At 38.9% G+C, this 24,702-nt stretch overlaps 1 protein-coding gene across 5 annotated transcripts in view; it reads right to left on the bottom strand.

Annotated features, from left to right (window-relative positions):
- mast2 (microtubule associated serine/threonine kinase 2) overlaps positions 1–24,702 on the bottom strand; it is a 142,917-nt gene that overhangs the window by 83,607 nt on the left and 34,608 nt on the right. Inside the window, exon 1 of one of the 5 annotated variants that reach the window (XM_040048418.1) lies at positions 10,944–13,347. The exons of the other annotated variants lie outside the window; for them this stretch is intronic. Within the exon in view, the coding sequence (XP_039904352.1) occupies positions 10,944–10,982 (39 nt within the window). The 5' untranslated portion in view covers positions 10,983–13,347. Of the gene's footprint in view, positions 1–10,943; positions 13,348–24,702 lie in introns of those variants that run through there. 5 annotated transcript variants of the gene reach the window in all.

Genomic DNA, 24,702 nt, shown 5'->3' with positions numbered 1-24,702 from the left:
GTTACCCTAACCTAACAGTTACCCTATGGGCTAAATCATGAACTCACTTTGGGTTTAGTTTGGAGAGTAAGAATGAAATTTAAAGAAGCTTCAAAAACCCCAATTGTTTTTAATGGCTATGATTAATGACATTAATCATAGTCATGGTGTCATGTCACACTGCCCTGCACTGTATTGTATGCCGTACATACAATATAGCAAGCATGTCATGCATGCTGTGCAAGAACAGTATATGAAGGTCACTAACAAAATTCTATATGAAACCACATTACTTTTTGCTTCATCAGCATTATAACGAGCCAATTTTGGAGTCTGTGTTGTGCTAGAAACTGAGCTTTTGTTGCAACTTGTAAGTAATGGATGCTGATGATGCTGAGTGCAATTAGCCTACCAGTCCTGGACTGTACTTCTAATGAACCTCAGTCCATAGGCTGGCAACCAGAAGACAACATTGTTTTAAAACTGTATTTTGCATTTTTAATGACTAACTACCAGGATATGATGCCTACATGTGCATACATATATCACATCTGAGGATGCTGTATAAGGTATTTATATGCAAACACACTTATTACAATCTTGTACTTTTTTGCGCTAGAGAACCCAGAATCTCCTAAAGAGCACTTCAGTTTGGTAAAGGATCCCGGTGGTCTCAAGCTATATTTATATGAGCTGTTTGCTCAACTAGCAGTAATGTCCAAAGCCAGAGCTCATTCTCTTTCTCTTACCATTTCCAAATATTCAGATATATGCATGTTTGAAGGAAAAGAATGCAATGCAGTGGTGCTTCTTCTCATCAAAATATAACAGAGGAAAAAGAAAAAAACCCAAAACCTTCAGCAGAGGGTTAGCAAAACATACTAAATACCTACGACTCTTTATTTGTATATATTTGAAATGTGTGCTCTCACATCCAGATGCTGGGGCTGATGTGTACTCCCAGTGCCTCATTAGTGGGCTTTTATTTTTCCATGACGCAAAGTAGCCTCAAACTGTAAACTCTGAGCCATATTCAACACATTAAAGCTACTATGTATAAATTTAATAGAAATGTCAGTATTAAAACTGCTATCTATGTGTCTCATGGTAGTACAGTAATATAGCCATGTGCAGTACTTCAAGTAATTTATCGTATATAATTAGATGTCTTTAAAAACACTGATAAATACTAAATTTTCATATTTAATTATTTAATTACTATACTGTGATACAGTATGTGATACTGGATGGATGGAGGTAGGGATGGATGGATGGATGGATGGATGGAAGGATGGAATAAGGGGTAAACTCTTTACAGAAGCATCTTGATAAAGACCCATCTCCAGATGGAAAAGTGCTCTGCATTGTTCCTTCAGGAAGTCTGATGTTCCTCGGATGGATCAATCTGACATGTAAGTGACAGTGAATGGGTTTGATGACTGATGCTGGACTTATTTAAGCACTGTGTGTTTGTGCTGTCCCTGTCAGTTTATCACACTCTACAAGTCAGTCAGTGTCCTTGAAGTGTCAACAAAAGAGACATTAGTGTAGCATTTCTTGTAGGAGAAGAGCTGATGTGTGTCTGTGTTTGCGACACATGCCTTTTATGTTCAGATGCTAATCAAGTCCAAGGCTGTGAGTTTGAGTCTAGACAGAGGCAGTGTGGCCTTTTGTTGTATGTCTGTGTCTGTTCAAGCTTTCCTGTATTACGTCTGCACACAGGATTATAATAAACAGCAGAGGTTGGCAGATATAAGAGAACGTGACAGCTTTCTGACTGGAATTCAGACAGAAAAAGCTTCAACAATGCCACAAGCTTCCACCTATTCACATTCCCTAACCACCCATGTACACAAATCCTTGCATTCAACATTATTTTCTGACAAGAAGCCTCTGTGTGCTGAAATCTGAATCCACCCACACTTGACAAGAAGGAGACATCTGATTACGACAGCGATGAGAAACTTCCACACCAGATATCTAAGTCTGGGAATAATTTCCCTGTCGACCTTCTGGTATCATTCCAACTGCATCAGCTGTTGGAATAACAGCTGATTGTCCACAAACACCATCTGCTCTCACAACCCCAGGGACTAACAGGGTATTTCTGCTGGCCTGACACAATGTGCCATGGGTAATTAAATACCAGATTTGTGGTGCATTCTAAAACACAGAGGTTACATAAACAAATATGAGAAGGGGGAAAAAACTACTTTGCAAAAAGAAAATTCACGAAGGTTAAAATGGCAGCATAACCAACTGAGACGGAGCACCAATACAGGTCAAACATGCCTTAAAGAAAGGACACTAGTGCACCTAAAATCGTATGAACATGTTATTAATATAAATGAAATGTTCAAGCTGTGCTAAGAGGTTAAGATAAGATAACCTTTATTAGTCCCACGCGTGGGAAATTTGTTACTGTGGCAAATAATGAATACTTTAAATAAAATCTACCCACATAATGTGATAATGTTTCATCTGAAACAGAATTCCTCTGCTATACTGCACAGCAAATTCCATGACTTACATATAATGATCGGCACAGATTGCAGTTTAGTGTTGGATAAAGCACAACCTCAGTTTAGTAAAGTTGGGAAAAGAAAAGCCAGACAGCTAATGAGTCACACTCAGCTAGGGAGGTGAGAGACCCAAAGTGCCTGACACCCAATCACTTTTGTTCAAATATTAAGAGTTTAGCATGTCTGATGGTTTTTTTTCTAGACACAAAAAAAAAAAAAAAATGGAACTGTGCTCCCTTCTCTTCCATAACTGAGATTGTGGATGAGACAATAAGTCAAACAGTGCTCTACATCTCTTTCAATTTCTTCCCCCCCCCCCCCCCTCCCCACCCACTTGTCTCCCTGTGCCGTCGTTGCACTTCAACACCAGAATGGCAGCAGGCTTGCCACCCTCCAGGCATTGGCTTTTATCATGTTGAGAGGTGTATGCCCGCAGGACGACAGATAAAAGGAAGATGAAGGGCATGGAGGAGGAGGAGGAGGAGGAGGAGGAGGAGGAGAAGGAGGACGGTAAAGGCGAGAAAACCACAGTGGTTGATGAACAATGAAGGTAAGGAACAGACTATATTCAACACAATAGACTGCATTACAATGTAGACAGAAGATTGATAATCTTAGATTCTTACTAACTTTAAGTTAATTGTGATTTTAAATGTAATTAATTAATATGTTTTTATACATAAGATATATATATATATATATATATATAATAGATAGATAGATATACATATTACATTATAGAGACATATATACATATGAACATATATATACAGTATATATAATATATATATATATATATACATAGATATACTATATACATATATATATATACATATAGACATATATATATATATTATATATATATATATATATATATGTATATATATATATATATATAGATGTTGTTTTGTGTTGTTTTGACATTATGTGGGGGGGAAAAAGTCCCATCATGTCGTCCAATTCAGTAATCTTTTTTCCCAGAAACATCTTAAAACAGAAACTAACATACGAATTTTTAAGTTTTAAAGCAATCTTTTTCTTACTTGGCACATAGCCCCATTAGCTAATGACCATCATGGCATTTAACTCCGGAGGTTCCGGAAGCAGCTATCAAGGTTAATTTAAAGTCACATTTTAGAATTCCCGATACGAGTTTTGGAACTAGCACGACTGCAGGGCATGACTGATAATTATGATGTCAATCAGTTGTTAACTGTAACACTCAAGAACTTAAATTGGGAGATTTATGTGGCAATTTATGCATGTCCACAGAGAGCTTTCTTTTTGGTGTCCAAACCAGGAAAATTATTTAAGATGTGTCTGCTTTATTTGCCATAGTAATTTAAGTATGGGACAATGTATCATCATTGATAACAAATGAAATGCTCACAGCATTAAATGTTCTTTGTCACATGTCTTCCTCTGAATATCTGGCTTATTGATAGACCAACAGGAAGCAGGCAGAACTCGATTTCTCACAGAGCAGTCTATTAGCAGCTCTGAGGATTGTCAGATAGCGTGAAGCAGCTGCAGTCTGATTTTCTGGGCTTCTGATAAATAGCAGCTGCAGTGATTTCAACAGCACAGTGAGGCAAGGTCACAAGTTACTGCTCCGCTTAAAAGGAGTACAATATCGATTTACCACCAAGAGCAGAAAAACATAAGAATAAAAAAGATTCTGAGAGGGGAAATGTTACTATAATTCCAGTGGAATTGATGTGTGCTTGGATAACCCCAAACTGGTGTAAAAACCTTGTAAATTTCCTCAGACCTCAGGATGGAAATCAAGAACTTATTTCATATTAACTAACTGAAATCATATGACTTCAACCCTATCAATTAATTTATCAAAGTTTTTTTGGTCAAAGGGAAATGTTGTATTATAGTTGACAGGTGGACATTGTTGCTTTACAAAATAGTTCTTTTCAGACAAAATGTGATTAGTGTATAGAACATATACAAGATTTGCTTGAAGCTTTTATGCCCGGACTACTTGAAGCAACTCTTGTTCAGCTGAAATTCATTACAAATCATTTCCATCTTTGTACCTGTAAGTTTGTTTGTTGCTAGTATGTTTTAAATTAAAGAATTAAAATAAGCCGCTACAACCAGCAATAACACGTCAGTGTTAGTTGGCACTAAGAGGGTTATCTGCTTTAACTTCATTCAGGAAAAAAGCAAGTGGAAGGATATTCTAATATTTATATCACACACGTAATAATGGCACTGAGTTGTAGCTATTCAACACTGGCATATTAGCATCATGGAAAATATCCTAGATGTCTGAATCATACCTGGCTGACCTGTGAAGCTGCCTCATTGGTCTCCTTGATCAAATTCAACCTCAAACCGTACCAGCTGACCGAGCGCCTGCATGCCAGAGACCTCCTGTCCCTGTCTGCTTTTTCATTAGCCTGCAGACGAGCCATTGCAGAACACACAAGCACTCTCAGAGGTGCTCTTGTAAGACTGTTCTGTTCCCAGTGAAACCAACACCCTTAAGAACTCCTAATCCATAAAGGAGATTTGTCTGTTTACTTTTAATTGGCTGGATTTTTCTCTTAGCCTGATCTCCCTTTGCTTGATTTGTTTAATCTCAGTTTCACATTCTCACCTATCTAGAGTTGCTCAACACATTTTGGTTTGAGATTGTTCTTTGGCCAAAAAGTAAAATGATCCACAGCTGGGAAAGGAAAGCAACAACAGATTCTCTCCATCGATTTGAGAGGCACAACCATCATAGTGTATGATTACAAAAAAACAGGAATAGCAAGCGAGTCAGAACAATCAATAAACAGAAGCAAATAAGGGAAAATGTATAGCTAATCTGAAGAAAAAAGAAAAAAAATCCTGTATTAATCCCAACTGTAGGTAGCAGCGTTCATCGCCGATTTATATGAGACACTGAACTCTTGCCAGATTGTTCTTAAGCACCATTATGGGCCCCCAAATTGTGCATTATGCAGAAATGACTCCAACAAAGTATATAAAGTATCCTTAAAGTAAACAAATCGTCAAACCGTGTAAATGTAAAGAGACAAAAGAAAAAAGAATTTGACGACAAAAGCAGAGATATAACGAGTTTTCTGGATTAAATCACAATTCTGAAAGCTCATGTACTCCTCTGACTAAAAACTCTTTGGTGGACAAAGATTCCTCTATGCAAGAAAAACTGTGTTCACTCAAAAACACAACATTGTTTTGGCCTGTTACATATACATAATGACTATAAATGAGTACCAAAAATATTAGTGTACATTGCCAACAGTAAAAAATACGTAATGACTAAAAATAGCCTTCATAGAGATCCAAGAAACCTTTACTAGCATGCATTGTCTTTACAAGTGTCTTCATGCACATGGAGCTGGTATCTGTTCATGTAATTTACATCTTCTGGGTGGAGATTAAGAAGAATCATGATAACGGCTGTTTTTAGGTGTGATTCTTTCCTTTTAAAAGACATTGAGATACAAAATAAGTGTGAGTCAGTACTTTTTAAAGACTGTCTGCGTTTGCAGTGTGTTGTCACTCTGGGTTTACAGACATTTTACATTGAGTAACTTAAAGTTATAAATAATTCATAAAAATATTTTACAGTCATAATTCTGCCTACAGAAGGTTTTGTGATCTCCGTCGGTGTGATTTGGGGGAATTTATAGGATTGAAACTTACAAAATTACCCACCTATTGTTTTGCTCTCTGTCTTTTGAATTATTCGATGCTGAAACCTACGAGAGGAAACCAGCTGGTATATAATTTCACCATACCGTCTTTTCTGAACAAGAAGAGCTTATGGTGACGAACAGTCTTTAAATTCATGCGACAGCAATTTTGAATGGAAGCTGATACCAGCTGATATGAGCTGCTTTCCAAGAGCTCAGACAGGCTGATGTCAGCACAGAGCCATGATAAAGATTCTTAATTTAAGACATAATCAGAGACAGACAGGCTTTTGTTTCAGTCTGCTGCTGTTGGAGTTCTGAATGGCAGAACTAATCCTGTTTCTCAAATGACAACAGAACACATGCACACGGGGAAAAATAGTCATTCTACACAGACAGAATTTGCATTATGCGTTACACTGATCAGGGTAGAGGCAAGCTCAACCCTATAGCCCAACAGCTGTGGAGCGATAAATAAAACATGTTCATAATAAACACAAACAAAAGGAGCAGACGCACTTTTATTGTGCAGTTAAACTTAACCCACCGAAAGTTATACACACATTTTACCACAACCATATGTACAGCAAGCCAACAAGGCCTCGCTGATATTATTGAAGCAGAGACTTAAGACAGCTGTATTAATGGCTATAGCTCACCAACTCCTACATATTCACCCTAGAAAACAACACAGAGACACCAGAAGACAGCGAAAAGAATACCGATCCGATTCGATCCACTAAGCTTAACATGACAGCTATCTGTTTGACCTTTCACCCCGACCACATTTTCTTTGACTATCTCTAACCCAGCAGTCAAGTAGGTGACCTGTGCTCTGTGTTTGGGTTTGAAAGATCACACTACTTCACAGTTTCTGGCTGACAGTGGCCTGACGAAAGGCCGACTGCTGACCTCAGGCTATATATCTTATCTGACTGGGAAGCTAATAAGAGAACGCGTGTCCTCACAAGTTTCAAGGACAAGCCAGAAAAAGGACACTGCTCACACAAACCTTTGGTGTGATTTTGAGGTTCCTACAAAGAAAAGTCTTAAAGATGTTGACAGGTCTATCCATCTATTTGTCTGGAAATTTTTAGTTTTAATACTATTCATACACTTTTGCATTACATCTATTCAGTTACATTTAAAGACTGTTATGTTACTTGTACTACCACCACCACCACCACCACTACTACCACCACCACCACCACCACCACCACCACCACTACTAATAATAATAATAATAACAATAATCATAATCATGATAAACTGCTATACCAAAAAGAACTTCACAAATGTCAATAAATATAAAAATATAAAATCATCATCATTATCCCAAAATCTAACATTTGACAGTAATAAACCAGATTGTAGACAGACCAAAGTTACTGTTGTTAGATATCCTTTGTGAGCTATTATTTCACCAGTTTAACTTCAACTTCTGTATTTTTCTGATGGTGGAAAAAAAACGTGCATCTTTATTCCAGTATGTACTTCAACAAACAACTTTGCTGTTAAAATGCTTTCCTTTCAGTGGCCACCCTGACACTTCTTCCAGTGTCATTATAAGCCTACAATGTTCCTTTCAGCAACCTTTTGAGCCATGATGGTTTATTTTAAAACCCAATTGCCTAATAGTCTCAAAGAAAGCTCCAGATATTTATCGCTTTAAAAGATGACTGACCTTTGGCCAGAATTTCAACTCATAAATATATCTAAAAAAAACATGGTGTTTCATGATTTTATTCTTTCTTTTCAGCGGATAAAGGATTTTGATTGTAATGACCCAATTACATTTCCTACAGCACCACAAATCAAATTAACATGTTAGCTTCAGCACTGGTACCATTAAAGAAAGAGCAAACACACACTATAGCCTCTAAGGGCCACAGATTCGGACTGCTGGTGTCATTAACACTGGGTTTTGTGTTACTTCCTGTTTCATTTTGATAGTCTTTTGTCTACTATATCGTTTTGTTTCCTTTATCTCAGTATTTCCTGATTTGTCTTACCTGTTCCACTCTGGTGTGCCCTATCCCCCTGATTAGCCCTAATTTGTCATTTAATATAAACAGCCCCAGGCTCCGCACATCCTTTGTTACGTTGTCTATTATCCTACATACTCCCAGCCAGTTGTTTAGTATTGTAGATTCAGTTTAAATTCCCTGTGTTTCTTTTTTTGTATGGACTCTGTTGTTTTAAATAATCCACCTTTTAAATAAAGGTGCTTTTTCAGTTTGTTCAGTGAGTCTGGTTAGTCTACATTTGGGTCCATGTCTAGCAATTCATGGCAGCTGGTTGTGCTTTTAATCTGTCCAGCCGACAGGGTTTGTATCCAACTGTGGGCACTCAGCCATAAAGAGATTTACAGAGAGTAAACATCCCTTCCAACAAATATACCCAGCCCAGACAGAGCTGCTGTGTGCAGATGAACAAATGAGCAGTTGTCAGTTTTCGGTTTGTCAGCTTGGCAAAAAAAAACAAACACCTAAGAACAACCATACAGCACCATTGTTACCCTGTCATTTCCTATGATGAGACATAACAGTGAAAGAGTAAATGTCTGATTTAAGGATGAAGCTTTAAAACATTGAACCTCACAAACTATCAGCTCTCGATTTCTGGTGAACATGAGCACATAAAAACTGGTTAACTGGTGCTGAGGAGAACATGGTTTCATTAGTATTTGTCAACATTACAACGATGTCAGTATTAGTTATTGATCTCTACATGGAAATACTCGAGTAGTAAATGATGTTGTAGTTGTTCGAGTATAACACTGTGTGCAGTAATAAAAGCATACTGGTCTTTGACTGTCTAGACATTGGTGTTATTTAGAAAATCCTTTTATATCAATAACTCAAAACCATTTTAGCAGTGTGTTCAATTAACCGATTAACTGTTGTTCACAAATAAAAGCACTAAAAAGCTGTCTGCGACCTGACACTACAACGCTGTGACGTGGAAAACAGAGTTAATCTAAGCAAATCCAGGTTGTCACTCCTTACAAGGTGGCCTCATTCAAGCCCCAGTTCCTCTCGACACAAAGCTATTTAAACACCATAAATACAGTACTAGAACACCGTTTCATCGCCACTGTGTGCAGAACCTTGTGTCCTCATTTCTCCTGGAAATCTAACAGTGTAAGGCAAGACCTGAAGGAAAAGCTAATCTTAGACTAAACCTGTCTCTAACACGTGCATTTGTCCTTGGCCTCTCTGGTTTAGGATGTAGATGACACCATCTGCTGACTCAACATTTGTCAAGCTTCTTTTTCAGCTTTTCAGCCGTGTGCGGGAAAGAAGGAAAAACAATGCAAACGAAAAAATGTATCTTGGTTTAATGGATCAATCTATTTTTTAAAAAGTTTTTTCTTCAAGTTGTTGAAAATCACATATCTGTCTTTGTTTACATAGCCAGAAATTCATTTAATTGTTACATTTGCCTTCAGCAACCTTCCTGTTCCATAGCAACGTAATGATAATGCAACCAGCTGGCAACCAGATGAGTCGAGTCCCCTCAAGTTATACTCATTGAGAACGACTCATTTAGCTTGATGGCAACATGCTGGCAATCTGTCTGCTTTTATAAATGAGGCAATTATTTGCAAACCTTCACTCTGAGAGTGACTGCAGTCAGTCCACGTAAGACTGCAACTGTTTGCAGAAAGGTTGCCTCCTATCAGCCAATCTGTGCAATCGCCTTGCAATCAAACATGGTCACAAGTGTGCAACCCCCCTTAAACTATCTGCAAGCATTTAGTCACCACTAGCTGCAATCAGTCCCAGAGTGACTTCAATGTAATACAAACACCAGGCAGCCAACAATGTATTTTTTCTTGTAGATGTCAGGACTGTCCTATTTTTAGTCATGTGACTGGACCATTAGCTTGCACTGAATTAGTGCAAGCTAATTAGCTTGCACTGAATTTAATTCAAGTTATCTCAGGATGGTGATGCAAGAGGTAAGCCCTCTTTGTTCATAGTCTTCCCAAAGTATTTTAATTTACTGCAATATCGATATTTGTATTGATATCACCACTCAAGATGCTCCACCCGTAAAACTGACAAGGTAATTTGTAGTGGAAGAATGAACCTATACACAATTGGGCTTGACAACACAAGCAGGGATGTTACATGATTTTACATAGTTCTATGTAACCTGAATTAATTTGTTTTTAAAATTCATTCAAATGGATGATAGACACTGTCTGGTGTAACAGCAGGATCAGTTTTCATTCCATTTCACATTTGTAGCCTTAAAGTTAGTAGTTTAGATTTTAGACTGATGTTCTTACTAATAGAACATGGAGCTAAAAGATAACAAAACTCTTATATAGTCCTTCCTAAATGAATTGCTTGAATTATAAATGGTTATTATTTAAAGGTGTGACATGAACCTGACAGGCTGTCCACATTCTGAGTGCTATGATACACAATTGCTTGTTGTTGTTCACTGGGCTGTTGCATCATTTACCGACTTCCACCAGAGGGAAATTGGATAGGCCTGGTGATATGGTTTACGCATCTGTTTAAGTGAGTGTGAACAAATAATGGTATATTGTGATGTGATAGGGTCAGTCTCTGACTGCTTGGGTGCATGTTTGAAGAATGCAGCAGCATCAAAACTGTGCATATTCAAGTATTCTGAACCTCTCCTTTCAGTGCAGGACAGTTTATCTCTGCAAACTACAGAGAAATAATATGATCTAGTCTTAAGTTAAAAAATGCACACACGCACACACAAACAGCAAAAAAAAAAAAAAGCACTAGAAGCCTACCTGCAGGCCCCTGCGTCTCAAAATACTTGAGTCATCCATGATAATGCGAGGTTGGGTATCTTTTGTTTTCAAAGCAACAAAGTTCAGGCACTTTCTAGGAAGTCTGTCCACATGGAAGTACCTTACTGTCCGTTAAGGCTTTACTCATCAGGTTGTCATCGTTTTCCATTTCAATCAGAAGCTTTAAGAGTCCTGTTTTTTCTCTGAGACGTCACTGAGGTGATCGGTTTCAGGTTTCAGTGCCAAATAGATGGGATTCAGTCAATAAGGTGGATAAAAATATGTGTGTGTATATATTGATATATATATACAAAATCCAAGGCTGTTATACTAACTGTGGAGGGAAAATAAAAGCACAGAAGACTGGTCTAATGTTGATCTCTTCCATTTCTTTATCTTTTGTGTGTATTCAAACTTGTTGTAGAGAATGGTGAAAGCTCATCCTCCGTATCTTCCCTGTATGTTCCATTCATTTATTCAGCACTGGACACACCCCTCAGTTTCCCAGAGTGTACAGTGAGGCGCTCAGCTCCTTTTTTCTGGTTTCTGACTCTCGAGTCTCTTCATCTGTCCTCCTCCGTTTGCCTCCCACCCCTAAGGCACTAGTCCAGAGGAAACTCTGCTCCTTCCATTATTCATGTGCAGCTTGCAATAGAAATTAATGATGACGATGAGGCCTCAGGGGGTGGACAGAGGGAGGGGAAAAAGAGACTGAAAGGAGGCAAAACATAAATGGGAAGGCACCAGCTTGCTTGCCTCTGGCTTAATTAGAGCTGAGCTGTAACAAGGTCCCGAAATCACTGCAAAAACACAAGCAGGCAAGCAGGCTTCCAGAGTTTCTTTCTATGGAGGGATCAGTCAGGACTGACAGGCCCTATGTGCTCAACCTGCTAAGTGACACTCAATCCAGAGTTTAGAGAAAAGCCTGCTTTTCCTCAATCAGTTTTATGGCTTGAGATTAGAAAAGAAAGACACACAAAGCTGTTAGACTCGCCAGACGACACAGAGTGTAGACTAAAAAAAAGTGTTTGTTTGCTAGCAGTGATTTACTAAGCAAGAAGGCACCTCGCATCCATCTCCATGCCAACCAAAAGGGCCAGATTCCATACAGTTAAAGCCATAGGGGTCTCGCAGACACGCACACAAGCATCCGCCACACACACAACCCCATCATGCATGTTAGTCATCGCTTCATCTCTGCCGTCCTCTCCTGCACCTTCTCCTGCATCTTTCAGTTTTCAGTGTTTCTCCAAAAGGCTGTGGGGAGGAGGAGATCCAGATCAGCTGAGAGTAGTAACACAAGGGGACGAACAAGGCAGGAAGGATGAGCGTTTCCTTCTCTGAGAAGAACAGATGAGGATTCTAAGAGGATTCCTTCCTTCCTCTTCTCTTGTCTTCTGTTCCTCAAATCTCTGCGTCCCCTCTGTTGTTGCCTTTCTTTGCTCTCTCTGATGTGTCAGTATGCTCACATGCTCCAGCTCCTCCCTCTGTTCTTTTTCCACAAGCTCAACCTCTCTCTCTTTCTCTCCCTCTCTCTCTGCAGAGACGGCCTATCAGGCACAAGCAGGAGACAGAGGCTTTGCTCACAATGAATGGAGCGAGGACAAGTGCTCCGCCTCCCTCTCCACTCGTGTGCGCTGTGTATCCGTCACTATAACCTCGCCTGGTTCTAAACAAAACAAGATGCTGCCTTTGCACCTTGCAACACGCACACACAGAGCAATGTGTGCTTAATGCATCATTATTTTATACACATGAATTAATCATGAATGCACTGATCAGAGGTTTTGGATGATCACTTTTTCACACAACTCTCTTTTTAATTTTAAAAAATATATATATTATCCCTGATGGTTTGTATGTAAAAGTATGTGGACACGCAAACATACACCTGTGTTCACCTGTGCTTAAAGCCATAGGCATTAAAGATGCTGGTATTACAGCCACCGCTTTCCTGATCTTACAAGAACTTGGAGGTATGACCAAAAGCATGTAAGTGAGCCTTTATAAAGCTTCAAAGTGTCTCATTTCCTCCTACACGCCACAGAGAGCCATGTACTGATGACTCACAAAGACATGAGAGAATGGTAATGAGAATGAATGGATGGTTTGAATAACCAAGCAAAAAAAAAAAAAAAAACAAGCAGAAGAGAGAGAGTATATGTCTGCTGGTGCATGCATATATATACTGTATACAGCACAAACACAACACTGACCATGGACAGATTCGTCTGTTCAGCCACTGCTATGTGTGTAGAGGGAGATCAGACCCTGAGTAATCCATATCAAACTGAGCTCCAGCAGCCCTGTCTGGGCCCCCATCCTCTGGTCAAAGCCCCAGTGTTAGTGAGTGCAAAGGCCAAAGGGGCCACACAGAGGAATGTTCACTTAGCCCACCGACAGACAGTAGCCCACCGACTGACTGCTTGTGTAGTGGACTGAATGCAGCTTGGCTAAAATTAAAACGCATACAGAGACACTGAAATGAAAGTAGTCTAGCATGTGGGCACCTACACTCACACCCAGTGTGAGGTTAGAGGTCAAGGGCAATAAAGGCATGATACACATGCCTATTATTATCCTGTTTCTACTACATTATCCCTATAATACTCGGATTTAGCGTAACATTGCGTCCAGCACCCACAAACTCACAGGAACATTTTGTAAATCAGCTACAACATGAACATCGATGCCAGACTCATCATGATGATGAAGATGACATGATCAACGTGTCTTTCAACATCATACTTCAGGACACAAATTAGAATTATTAAAGCTATAATAAGTACTAAGTACTTAGCAGTATGTACCTACCCATTTATTAGTATTACATTTTGATACTGGAAAACTGGGAAATCTGCCTTGAGCCCATATTTCTAACATAATCCAGTGTGTAACAGTGACCTATGCAGTGTGGCTGTGCAGAAAATTAGTTAGAAGTTGCGTAATTATAAATTCAGTTCACTGTTTAGGAAGATTGTTTTAAAGAACCCGTTTTCAGTATAACCTCAGATTTTTGAACAGAAGGTTCTGACTAATAGCTCTGGGCCACAGCTGACTGTAAAGAAATCTGTCTACCAAATACACAAGATTTAACAACATTTGTGTTGTCGTCAAGTTAATGGGCCATTGCAATGTGGCTCAATCAATAGACAATATGAAATCATGTTATTGATACCTGATATTTCGTGTTAAATTGGTATCGACTCTCACTCTGACGTTGAGGGTTTGGAATACAGGCTGTTGTGCCAGACACGATGGTCATCTTCTTTGTATAATAAAGGAGCTGAGATAAAGAGCTCCTGTTTGTGTTGCTTCATTCATCAGCTTGATGGGTTGGTCTACTGTTAGTCAAACTGTCCTGCAGCCAGCTGGCTGGCTGTCTGGACAGCAGCCTGACGGATATCTCAGAGTCATGCATGTGTATACAGACACGCTGAAATAAAACAATCGGAGTAAATGAGTTTCAGGGGAAATAAAGTTAATGCCAGGAAATCAGTCACAACAATTATATAAACACAATACTACATTTGTCCAGTGCGATAATGGACAGTCCTAAAGAAACAAGCAATTGGAAGATTAATAGAAAAAATAAAAGCATTAACAGAGAGCTGTAGAGAAAGGTAGCAAACAGCACTATGCAACAGCCCCGCCCGAAAATGAAAACTATGAAATGAGTAGTAGGATGACAGCTCTGTGTGTGTGTGTCTGCATTATGCAGACAGGTTGCGTGCTGCTCTGTCTGAGCATTGTGCTGACTGTGTATTTGGATGTGTGTGTCAGACAGGACAGCAGGAGAAAGCTCAGTCTGAATAAATTAAACATGAAGGTGTTTGGCACAGGATGAAGAATGTGAACACAGTGTTATTCAACTCCATCAGTGACAGGAGGCAGAGGGTGCGATTTCCACAATAATAGAGACCTACTAAAATGCACACACTTGAAAGAGCTGCGATCTTACATAACCACAAAGCTCTGAAATCACTTTTCAATCCAGCTTTGCCTTTCAACGCACCACTTCTTTATCATACACAAAGCTGTTCACAGCTGCAGCAGCTTAATAGCTCTACGTATGGAGATGTGGTTCATTTGGTCCAGGTAAGAGAAATCCGGCCGAACAGTCCGCTTTTCTTTCTGTGCTTATTCTCTTCTGTAATGACCATGGTTTCTTTGTTTTGCTGTGAGAGATGGTGACATCATTTTTGGGTTTCCTGAAGTCTGAGTGACTGGTCGACTTATTCTTGATTTTTGCAGATGGTTTATATAGAACAATGTGATGATGCTGAAAGCAGATGAAAGCTAAAGAGAAAAAGCGAACGAAGAGAGGGAAATAAGAGCAAGAAAGATGTGGACACACAGCCGTTGCATAAAGCTTTGTCCCCATCGGGGCATTGATAAGAAAATGCTGAGTAAGCCTGAAAAGGCTTTACACTGTGAGAGGGAGAAAGGGCAGATGAAAGAGAGGATAGAGAGAACTAGGGTAGAGGTACAGAGTACAAATTAAGACAAAGACTAATGTGGCCTGTCTTCCCTTCAAGTCTCAACTTTTGCATGTAAAGTGGATTAAATGAAATGTATGACTAGAAAGTGGTAGATAACATAATTAGGAACTACAGAAATGAAGCCGTCTGGGAAACACAGAGTAGCTGTGCATGGATCCAGCGTGGCTCAAGGACCATCTGTGTGTAATGCTACAGCTTTTGAGTCACTTGTGCAATTAACAGTTTCGGGTTTGGATTATTAATCACTGGATAACTGTGCACTGACAATAAGGAATCTGAAACGGATTTTAATTTTATCTTGGCTCTTTTTTAGATTATCTAAACTGAATGTTTATTTTTTGTTATTTGTCATTTTCTCTATGCTACAGTAAATGCAACAAGAGAACTAAAGATGTTTTAAAAGGATTCCAATATGAATGTTTACATTCAACCACTAATCCCAAGGGAAACAATATTTAATAATCCTAAATAAGATCCAGAAGGCTCTGTTCTCTGTCAGTCACACTCTACAGTCATTTCAAGGCTCTCAATAAAGGGCAGAGGAAGCCAGACTCCAGTCCTCATGATAAGGGCTAAAGCTAAACTTGACTATGTCTACTGTCAGGGGTAAAGACATAGTGAGAAACAAGTTCTTGATGATACAAAAATCCAAATGCACACACACACACAGACACACAGATTAGGACTGTTTTATCAGGGGCTCGTCAAGTCAAATCTTCTCTCTGTATCCTGCTTTGAATTGATCTCTATCATGCAAAATGTGCTTTGGCGTACTGTGCAGCTATAGTAGGTCAAAAGGTTACACTGACGTAAGATATCGCAGTGCATCTATATGTATGTAAGTAAGTGTGTGCATGTGTGTAAGTTCAAACTCAGTTCAAAAGACTGCTGGCGACTGCAGCAGCTCTGGCTCAATGCGCAATGCTGTGTGTGTTTAATGTCTGTTCAGTCAAGCCACAACAAACAGCAACAAACACTGCACCCTGTTTCACAGTGATGATAAGTTCCTAAAGACAGACATGCTGTTCCATCCTGTTCCTTTTTCAATGCAGGGCCTTTGCCTTACAATATAACCTGCCCTGAGGCTGCTGTTGTTGTGGTTTGGTGCTATACGGCAGTTTCACTAAGGACCCATTTATCTGTGACACAATGGTCACTTCGCATGCAAACAGTCATGTCGCCACATCTCTGTACTATTTCTACCAGTCCCGAGGGCGCTAATACTCATTGCTGTATTCACCTGAATGACAGGTGTCACCGCTCAGACAATCCTACCAAAGGGTGCCTTGTGCCAGCAGATGGGACATCACTTTTGTTGCCCATAAAACATAACTTATATTTACCCTTTTCCCCTCAGTACCACTTCAGAATGCAAGCAGTCACATTAAAGGACAGAGCGAAAACGCACAACTCTTCTCTCTTAATAGATTTTATCAAAGCACATGAAATCCTGCTTGTTTATCTTTCCCAAACCCTTCAGCACACACCGGTGGATATTTGCCATCTTGAGTTTGTATATATTATAAAAAAAGGCTGCAGAGAAGTACTGTTGAAAGTTGTAGGGCTCGAGCCATATTCTGCACAATAATACTGCTCGTCCGAAAACAAGACAACACACAATCATTTCTTGCAATAGGTACAACTAGAAGAGCACCAGGACTGACATTCAGACGTCTGGCAGATTGAAAGCATGCCCCTTTAATGGAACCTACATTTACATCCAGTAAAAGTAGGAAAGATGCTTTACTGAGTCGTACTGGACTAAAGTCCTGGGTTGCTTTACTGTTTGAGGCAGACTTGAGTCTGGCATGACCCCAAATTCATGTAACAGTTCATAACAGAGAGACAGAAAGAGAGGATGATACATGAGGCAGGTTGACATATGAGGGAGGATTACAAGATTGCAGGTAACACAAAACAACACACAAGCTAAATTATTCTTTGCACATACTTTTACACTGGAATATTTTAATCAATCTGTTGGTGACATTTTTAGTCTGTGCATTAGCTCTAATTGGAAGATAAAGAAAAGCCACGAGTAAACAGAAAGAATTCAATACTAACACAGGGATTTCATTCCAGGACGAGTTTCCAACCTCACAGCAAAAAGGAGAGATGTAGAAGAAAAACAGATCAGAGGAGGCAGGCAGGGAGGGGGAGCTGAGATGGAAACACAATTCAATTTCCTCTCCGTCATCAGAGATGGAAGATACTGTCAAAACTGAATTACCTCATCCCAAACAGAACAGGACATTGTTTGAATGTATTTGTTAATGTAATTGAAGTGCAGGAAGCATCCAGCATAATGCTACACTGAAGCCTACGTCATTTCTGATAAAATACAAAACCAATGATACTTTATGTTATCTTTACCTACCTCCTCCTGCCAGGCAGCTCCATATCCAACACCCTTTGTCCGATATATTCACTTCGCTCCACTGACCATGTCCAAACCATCTCAGCATTACTGCTCTTTCTTTTTCTCCAAACTGCTCAACCTGAGCTGTCCCTCTGATCTGCTCATTTCTAAGACGTCCTAAACCTTCCCTTTCAGTCTCGCTTCTATCCTTAAATCACAAATCAGCCCTGACATTCGTCTGCACCCACTCACCCTGCCTGGACTCGTCTTCACCTCTCTTGCGCAGTGTCCATTGCTTTGGATGGCTTACCCCAGACATTTAAACTCATCTAACTTTATTACATCTATTCCTTGGAGCTTCATTGTTCCACCCATCTCCCTCACATTTATACACATTGCTTCCTCTTCTCTCCTGTGCATACTTCCACCTCTCCAGGCTTTTTTCCCCCCCTGCCTCCTAATCTCAGTACAGATCACGATGCCACTCAACAATTTTGAGCGCCTTTAAGGTGATGCTTTAACTCCTTATTGAACCTTTGCTACTTATTATGTTCACGCTGTAACCAAAGCATTATTATTATTGTAGTCTTGTAAATGTTTTCCGATGTGAAAGGAGAATTAATCGTCTGTATCCTCTAGTTACTGAAGCACAGACTCAGTTGAGGTTTCTGGTTTTTATTTTCAGACTTCTTTTAAACATTTTAGCTTGTAAATGACATAAAAGTTCCAGGCAAATGAATAAAGTCTGCTATTAGCAGACAGAGTGAGAGAGGAAACCAGATGACCGTGAGGGGTAAATGACTAGACTACACCTAACATACCACCGTTGGCAAGCACTGCAAGGCTTCTATTATAATGAAAATCTAGACAAGAGCAGACCACATCAATCTGACTGATTAGAATTGCTGACAAGGCTTAAAAGTTTACTCTCTCATTGTGCAAATGGCCTTTATTGTTATAAGGCTGATTTAAAACACCTAAGTACGCACATTCAGGACAAAGAGAAGGAGGTGAACAGGAAAATAACACACAAACTGCCAGCAGACTAAATCTGATCATTGATTTTCTGACATTTTCGGACCCAAAAATGTGACCTGTAGCCCCAACTGTTATGCAGATTATTCGTCATATATCGTAATCAATGTCTGAAGCCCAAAAGGCATGCTGGCCGACACTTAAACTCAGTTATCTAACGCACAGCACTGCTTGAACTGCCTGGAATGTGTTTCCCTCTCGTGTCACTCTGAAAGAGGACATAGCTCCCAAGAATAGATTTTACCACCTCTGGCGTTTTTAGGACCTTCTGTTCTCACCCAAGTGCAAATAAACTAGTTTTGTTTTCACAGGACTCTGTGTTATTACCTTTGAGAAACTACTTCCATAGAATATGTCTGTGAAGGGCTCAGCCATCCACGTCATTGTAATCTCAAGAGCTTGGACAGAAAAGCGACTGGACTTTTTTGAGTTTCTTGAAGACGTTTCACCTCTCATCAGAGAAGCTTCTTCAGTTTTTCAGGCCTAGTTCTGGTCTGGAACATTCAGCAGTGTGTTAACAAAGTGCCCAGCTCCAGTGAATTCACCCCAAGGTCAGACTGTGCAATGCTCAGAAAAACTGCAAACTGCAGGCCTGAGTTCGAAGGTTAAATGGTTCAGTCACTGAACTCCTCTGTAGTCCAAAGTATTCTCGAGTGAAATGTGTGACCATCTGTCCAACAGCTAAAGCTTGGTTAAAAATTGTGTAATGCAACATCCCGAGCACACCAGAGAATTTATATAGAACGGCTATAAGAAGAAAAGAATCGAGATGCTTGGCTGCTCCAGTTGAACCCAGACCTCAACTAAGTAACATTACTGCTGATAAAAACTATGTTAAAAGCTACTGAATGTGTACTTAAATGAAGCCTGAAGCCTTACAAGACTGGGAATCGTACAAGAATGATTCCCAGTCTCTTCTTTTCAGTAAGAAATACAACTCTTAATTTATCTGTAACAGCACAGAGCTGAGGTACTGGCACTCAGCCTAAAAGAGTTTCATCTTGCAAAATGAAGTGTTTCGTTTCCATCCTTCTGTCTCCTCCATGTATACCAGCTCTAGTCTGCCTCATGCTTCTGTCAGAAATGGTTACTATGTCCTGAAGGAGTCAAGCAGGATGTCCTTGGACGTTACGCTAGAAAGTGATGGGTAAAGGAGTGTTCGATGTTAAGTGGAATTTTCCAGTATGAGCTAGATTGAAAATATATTATCTTTTTTTTTTTTTCATATAAACGCAAAAAAAAAAAAAAACAGACCAGAGTCATGGAGCAAAAACAAAACAATATGTCATTTAGTGTTGTCTCATTTAACTTCACATATTATTATTATCACTATGAATTTCAATTCTGAAAACCTTTTCTTTCCTCTGACTTCCAAGCTCTTTCATGTGATACAGCCATTGTGAAGTAAAACAAACTTTAGTCACTTTAAAGTCTATTTTTAATAAAAGTTAGATGGGGAAATCCACACCTGTGACATTATTTCATCCTCTCTTCCAGCCCCCCTTATTGTATGAAACTTAGAGCTCTATGAGATGAAGATGTAACCTTGCAATTCCCCTCCAAATGGCATTTAAATGCCTACTTGTGTATTCAGACACTTTTAGATTTCGGCTGCATGAGTGACTCAGAAAGCATTATAGCTCATGGTGAGACATGATAAGTGTTTCTGAAATCTCTCTAAAGAGGATTTGTGTGGTGCAGTTACATGTGATGGAAAGGAAGTAAGAACAGTCTACGTATATTAAAAAGGACCAAATGACACTTTGGCTCATGCTTAGCTTGGTTTTAAACATGAATCTTTTCTTATTTTTAACTATTTTGTGATTGGATCTCAATAAACCTGAAGCTGCTAGACAGACCAGTCAAACCACGCAGCACTGCTGATACGCTAAATCCCCTTTGAGCGGTGACACTAATCAATAACATAACTAGTCAATGGCATGGCAAGGCAAGTTTATTTATATAGCACAATTCAACAACAAGGTGATTCAAAGTGCTTTACAGAGACATTAAAAAACAAAAACAAATAAAAAGCATGATTTAAAACTGATTAAAAAAAAACAAAAAAAAAAACAAACAGTAGATAAAATCAGTAGTTAAAATGTACGTTTTGAAATTTATGCTTAAAAGTGTGGATTTGGTGCTTTATTCAAATGCAGCTGAGAACAGGTGAGTCTTCAACCTGGATTTAAATAAACTGAGTGTTTCAGCTGATCTGAGGCTTTCTGGGAGTTTGTTCCCAGAAAGCTTCATTAAATGTGCCTGTTAATAACCAAACTGCCTAACAACTGTCAGCAGCATCAGTGATTAAACTTATGGTTATTTTTCATGCTGCACTCAGTCCCTAAAGAGCAGGGAACAGGGTTGTTTCCCCTAATAATTAATGCCTACAGTACAAATCAATACATTGTACTGTGATGGATATCCAGCAACATAATGCAGGAGAGAAAAAACACAGGAGGAGCTGGAAGGAGATAGAAAGGGAGGGGAGGAAGAAAGAATCCGTAATAGGATCTTCTTCTAAAATGATCTGGTCGATAGAGATCACATATCTGCTGAAACTGATGATTCTCCACACCACCACCACCAAGCCCCCCGGTAAAGAAATGGAGATCAGGTCTGTAGTAAAAGTTTTAAATGAGTTGTTACTGTTCGCAACTAAAACTTATAAGACAGGCTGACCTAACAGGAAAGAACCAGGTTGAACAGAATCTGAAGAATGAATAAAAGAATAAGGATATAAAAGGAAAAGACAAACAGCAGGGGCAGCATGAGGAAACACAAAAGATGGGTAGCAGTGCTATAACCCTGTTAGTGTGATTTATGTTTGACATTAGGTTTTAGACTAGATAAGGCAGGTGGGTCAGCTTAGACCTAAAACCACATTTTAAACTACATAACACAGAATATCCCTGCTCCGCTGCATCAGAGGTAATAGCTCACTCTCCTAATTAATAACTATTCATTGGTGTGTGTGTGTGTGTGTGTGTGTGTGTGTGGGGGGGGGGGGGGGGGGGGGGGGCTTTAGTGCATGCGTGCTTACAAAGCATAAAAAGGTGAAGGGTGAGTTAATAAAACTAAGTAAAGCGGGTTTCCATAAAAGCCATTAGGCTATCAATAATTCAACCATGGCACTTTCCATGTAGCTCAATCAAACATGGTTGGTAGTTTAACATACATGCTCACACAACCTACTAATGGTCTTAGCATTAAGCGTTAAAGAAGACACAAAACAGCACTTTTTAGCAGGTTTTATGCAAAATTAACAGAGTTGGAATTTATTTGGAGAAAATAAATGGATTTAAAATGACTTGAAGTTAAATTAGAATTTAGGTTTTGGTAACTCACCTCATGCTGACATTTGCTCTGGGGCCAGTGAGGAGGAGAGAGCGTTATAGCAGAAAACGAAAACGAATAGCCAGAGTTTCAAAGTTTCAAAGCTCTTAGAGCGGCCCATCAGCAGCTACTCTTGAGTTTTTATAACAATAGTTTAACAATAGCTTATTACCATCTAAATCAGGACATAGTGATCTTTGAAAGTTTGAATAAAACTGTGGAATTTAAACAAGTCACTCATTTGAAGTTGGCATTCATATTCACAGTTACTGTTTGACTAGTAATCGTTCAAATCTACTATGCCTACTTGTTAGCTAGCAAGCTGCTTTGCTAGCTAACAGAAATGAGTGACACGACTGAGGTCACGTTATCAGGCCAAAAACATATATTTAGTGTAAGAAGGCATAACATTACAGGTGTGGTATTAGCTATACTAAAATAAAGACAATATAAAAACAAACAGGACCCTCAACGAGAAAGAACGAACCAATCACGGTCTGTAATTTAAAACTGACCTCATAGCTACAACAAAATAAACACATTTTAATAAATTATTATAAAAAATTATCCACATCTGCCTGCCTTTTAAATCTACATACCAGCAAACCTTTCATTGGCAACCTGCATCTCAATCTTTATTTATACATACAAACATACCCCAGTGAGAAGGCAATGAAAACTACATTTTCAGTTAGAATATCTCAGTCAGAAGTTTCCAAGGTGAAGAAAATAATCTCAAACTATGTTCGGTTTGTCCAAAAATGAAAGACTTTTACCTGGAAGGTGCAGTCGCCCCAAAACAAAACGTATTAATTATTGTTCATAAAATATGCACTTAGACCAATAATAATAATAATAATTTCATAAATGTTTGAAATTGTTAAATGAAATTTTTTTTATTATTTTTTTTGCAGATTTAGCAAATTGCTGAAATGAAAAAAAAAAAAAAAAGATTATTATTTGATTATTTGATCAAATTCCTTTGTGGATTAATATGAGGAAGTACTTTACAATGCCTTATCTGAAATCAGAAGGTAAAAATGCGTTTGTGTTTTTCTTTACCCGAAAAGGTACCAGAATTTGTTAAGAAACACAACCAAGATCCAGTCTCATTTTATCATTTTGAGAGAGACAAAAGAACTAAATGAAGTTGGTCTAGTGAGCTGAAAACTAATCAGAGAGAGTGAGAGCAAAGAAAAAGAAACAGCCTAATGAAAAAGGAACAGTGAGTGGAAATGTGTTTGCTTATGACTGAACATTCCTCATGTCCAACATCAAAACAGTGGATGTTCTCAAAGAAATGTGGGAAACATATGATACAAATAAAAACAGATTTCTGACAAAATAAATAAAAAAAACAAACAGATGTACCAGTCGTTCGATTTAATTGTTAACATTTTAATTAATGCCCAATGCCAGTAAATTGTAAATGTGATGCAGCCATCTGGCACCAGACAGAGCAAAGAAAAAACACCATAACTCTCTTAATCTATGCCTGAAGCTTTTATTATGCCTATTATTGTCAGTTATTTTGATGGTGAAAGAATGAGATTGGAGACAGAAGCGATGGAAATGAGCTTTCTCTGAAAGAAGCAGCTTGAGGTGGTCTCCTCCTGGGTTAGATGTTCTAGGCATGTCCCACTGGGAGGAGGGCCCAGTGGGACATACACCCACGACATGCTACAGACATCCTATACACCCACGACATGCTACAGAGACTGCATCTCTCGACGAGCCTGGGAGAACCTCAGTGTTCCCCTGGGTAAGCTGGAGGAGGTGGGCTGGGAGGAGTTCTGGACTTCGCTGCTCTATTTTACACTTAAACTAGTCTAATACCAGTTAGAAAGCATAACCCAGGACATTGATGGATGTTACCAAGGTTAAAATGCTAACAAAACAAGATAAATGCGAATCTACAAATGACTCTTAAGAACAATATCAATACATAAATAAGAGAAACATTTAGGGGGGCAGAAAATTAAAGCTGAAAAACTGTCACACAAATCCAAATAAAATAAGGCTATGGTGAGGCATGATGCTCAAGACTAGTCTAAAAGATAATTAAGTGTCATTTTACAGCATTTTCTGACTTTGAGGAAGCAAAGTGAAAGGAATTAGCTGCATTTTTCAGGTAATTTCTGGGAAAGATTTTTTTTTTTTTACTCAGTATTAATGTAATTATGTCAAGGTTACATCTGACTAAAAGCAAAATTTAGCAAGAGGAGGCGCGCCTCCAGTGTATTAGTGACTCAATTCCAAGTGTTAATCATAAACAAAATGCTGAGGAGGATTTTTAATCCTTTCAATATTATTATTATTATTATTATTATTATTATTATTATTAGTAGTAGTAGTAGTAGTAGTAGTAGTAGTAGTAGTAGTAGTAGTAGTAGTAGTAGTAGTAGTAGTAGTAGTCCTATATTATCCTATCCTTATGTGTGGGCAAAAAGTCTATTAACTTAATAGGAAGCACTTCCTCTGACAGAGCTGACAGCAGGTACATAAGACCACACAAAGCTCCTTACTT

This window comes from Simochromis diagramma, unplaced genomic scaffold (assembly GCF_900408965.1).
Source record: "Simochromis diagramma unplaced genomic scaffold, fSimDia1.1 OVJJ01000557.1, whole genome shotgun sequence".
Classification (NCBI taxonomy): Eukaryota; Metazoa; Chordata; class Actinopteri; order Cichliformes; family Cichlidae; genus Simochromis; species Simochromis diagramma.
Note: the sequence above shows the minus strand (reverse complement) of the source record. Positions and strands in the feature narration are given on the sequence as shown.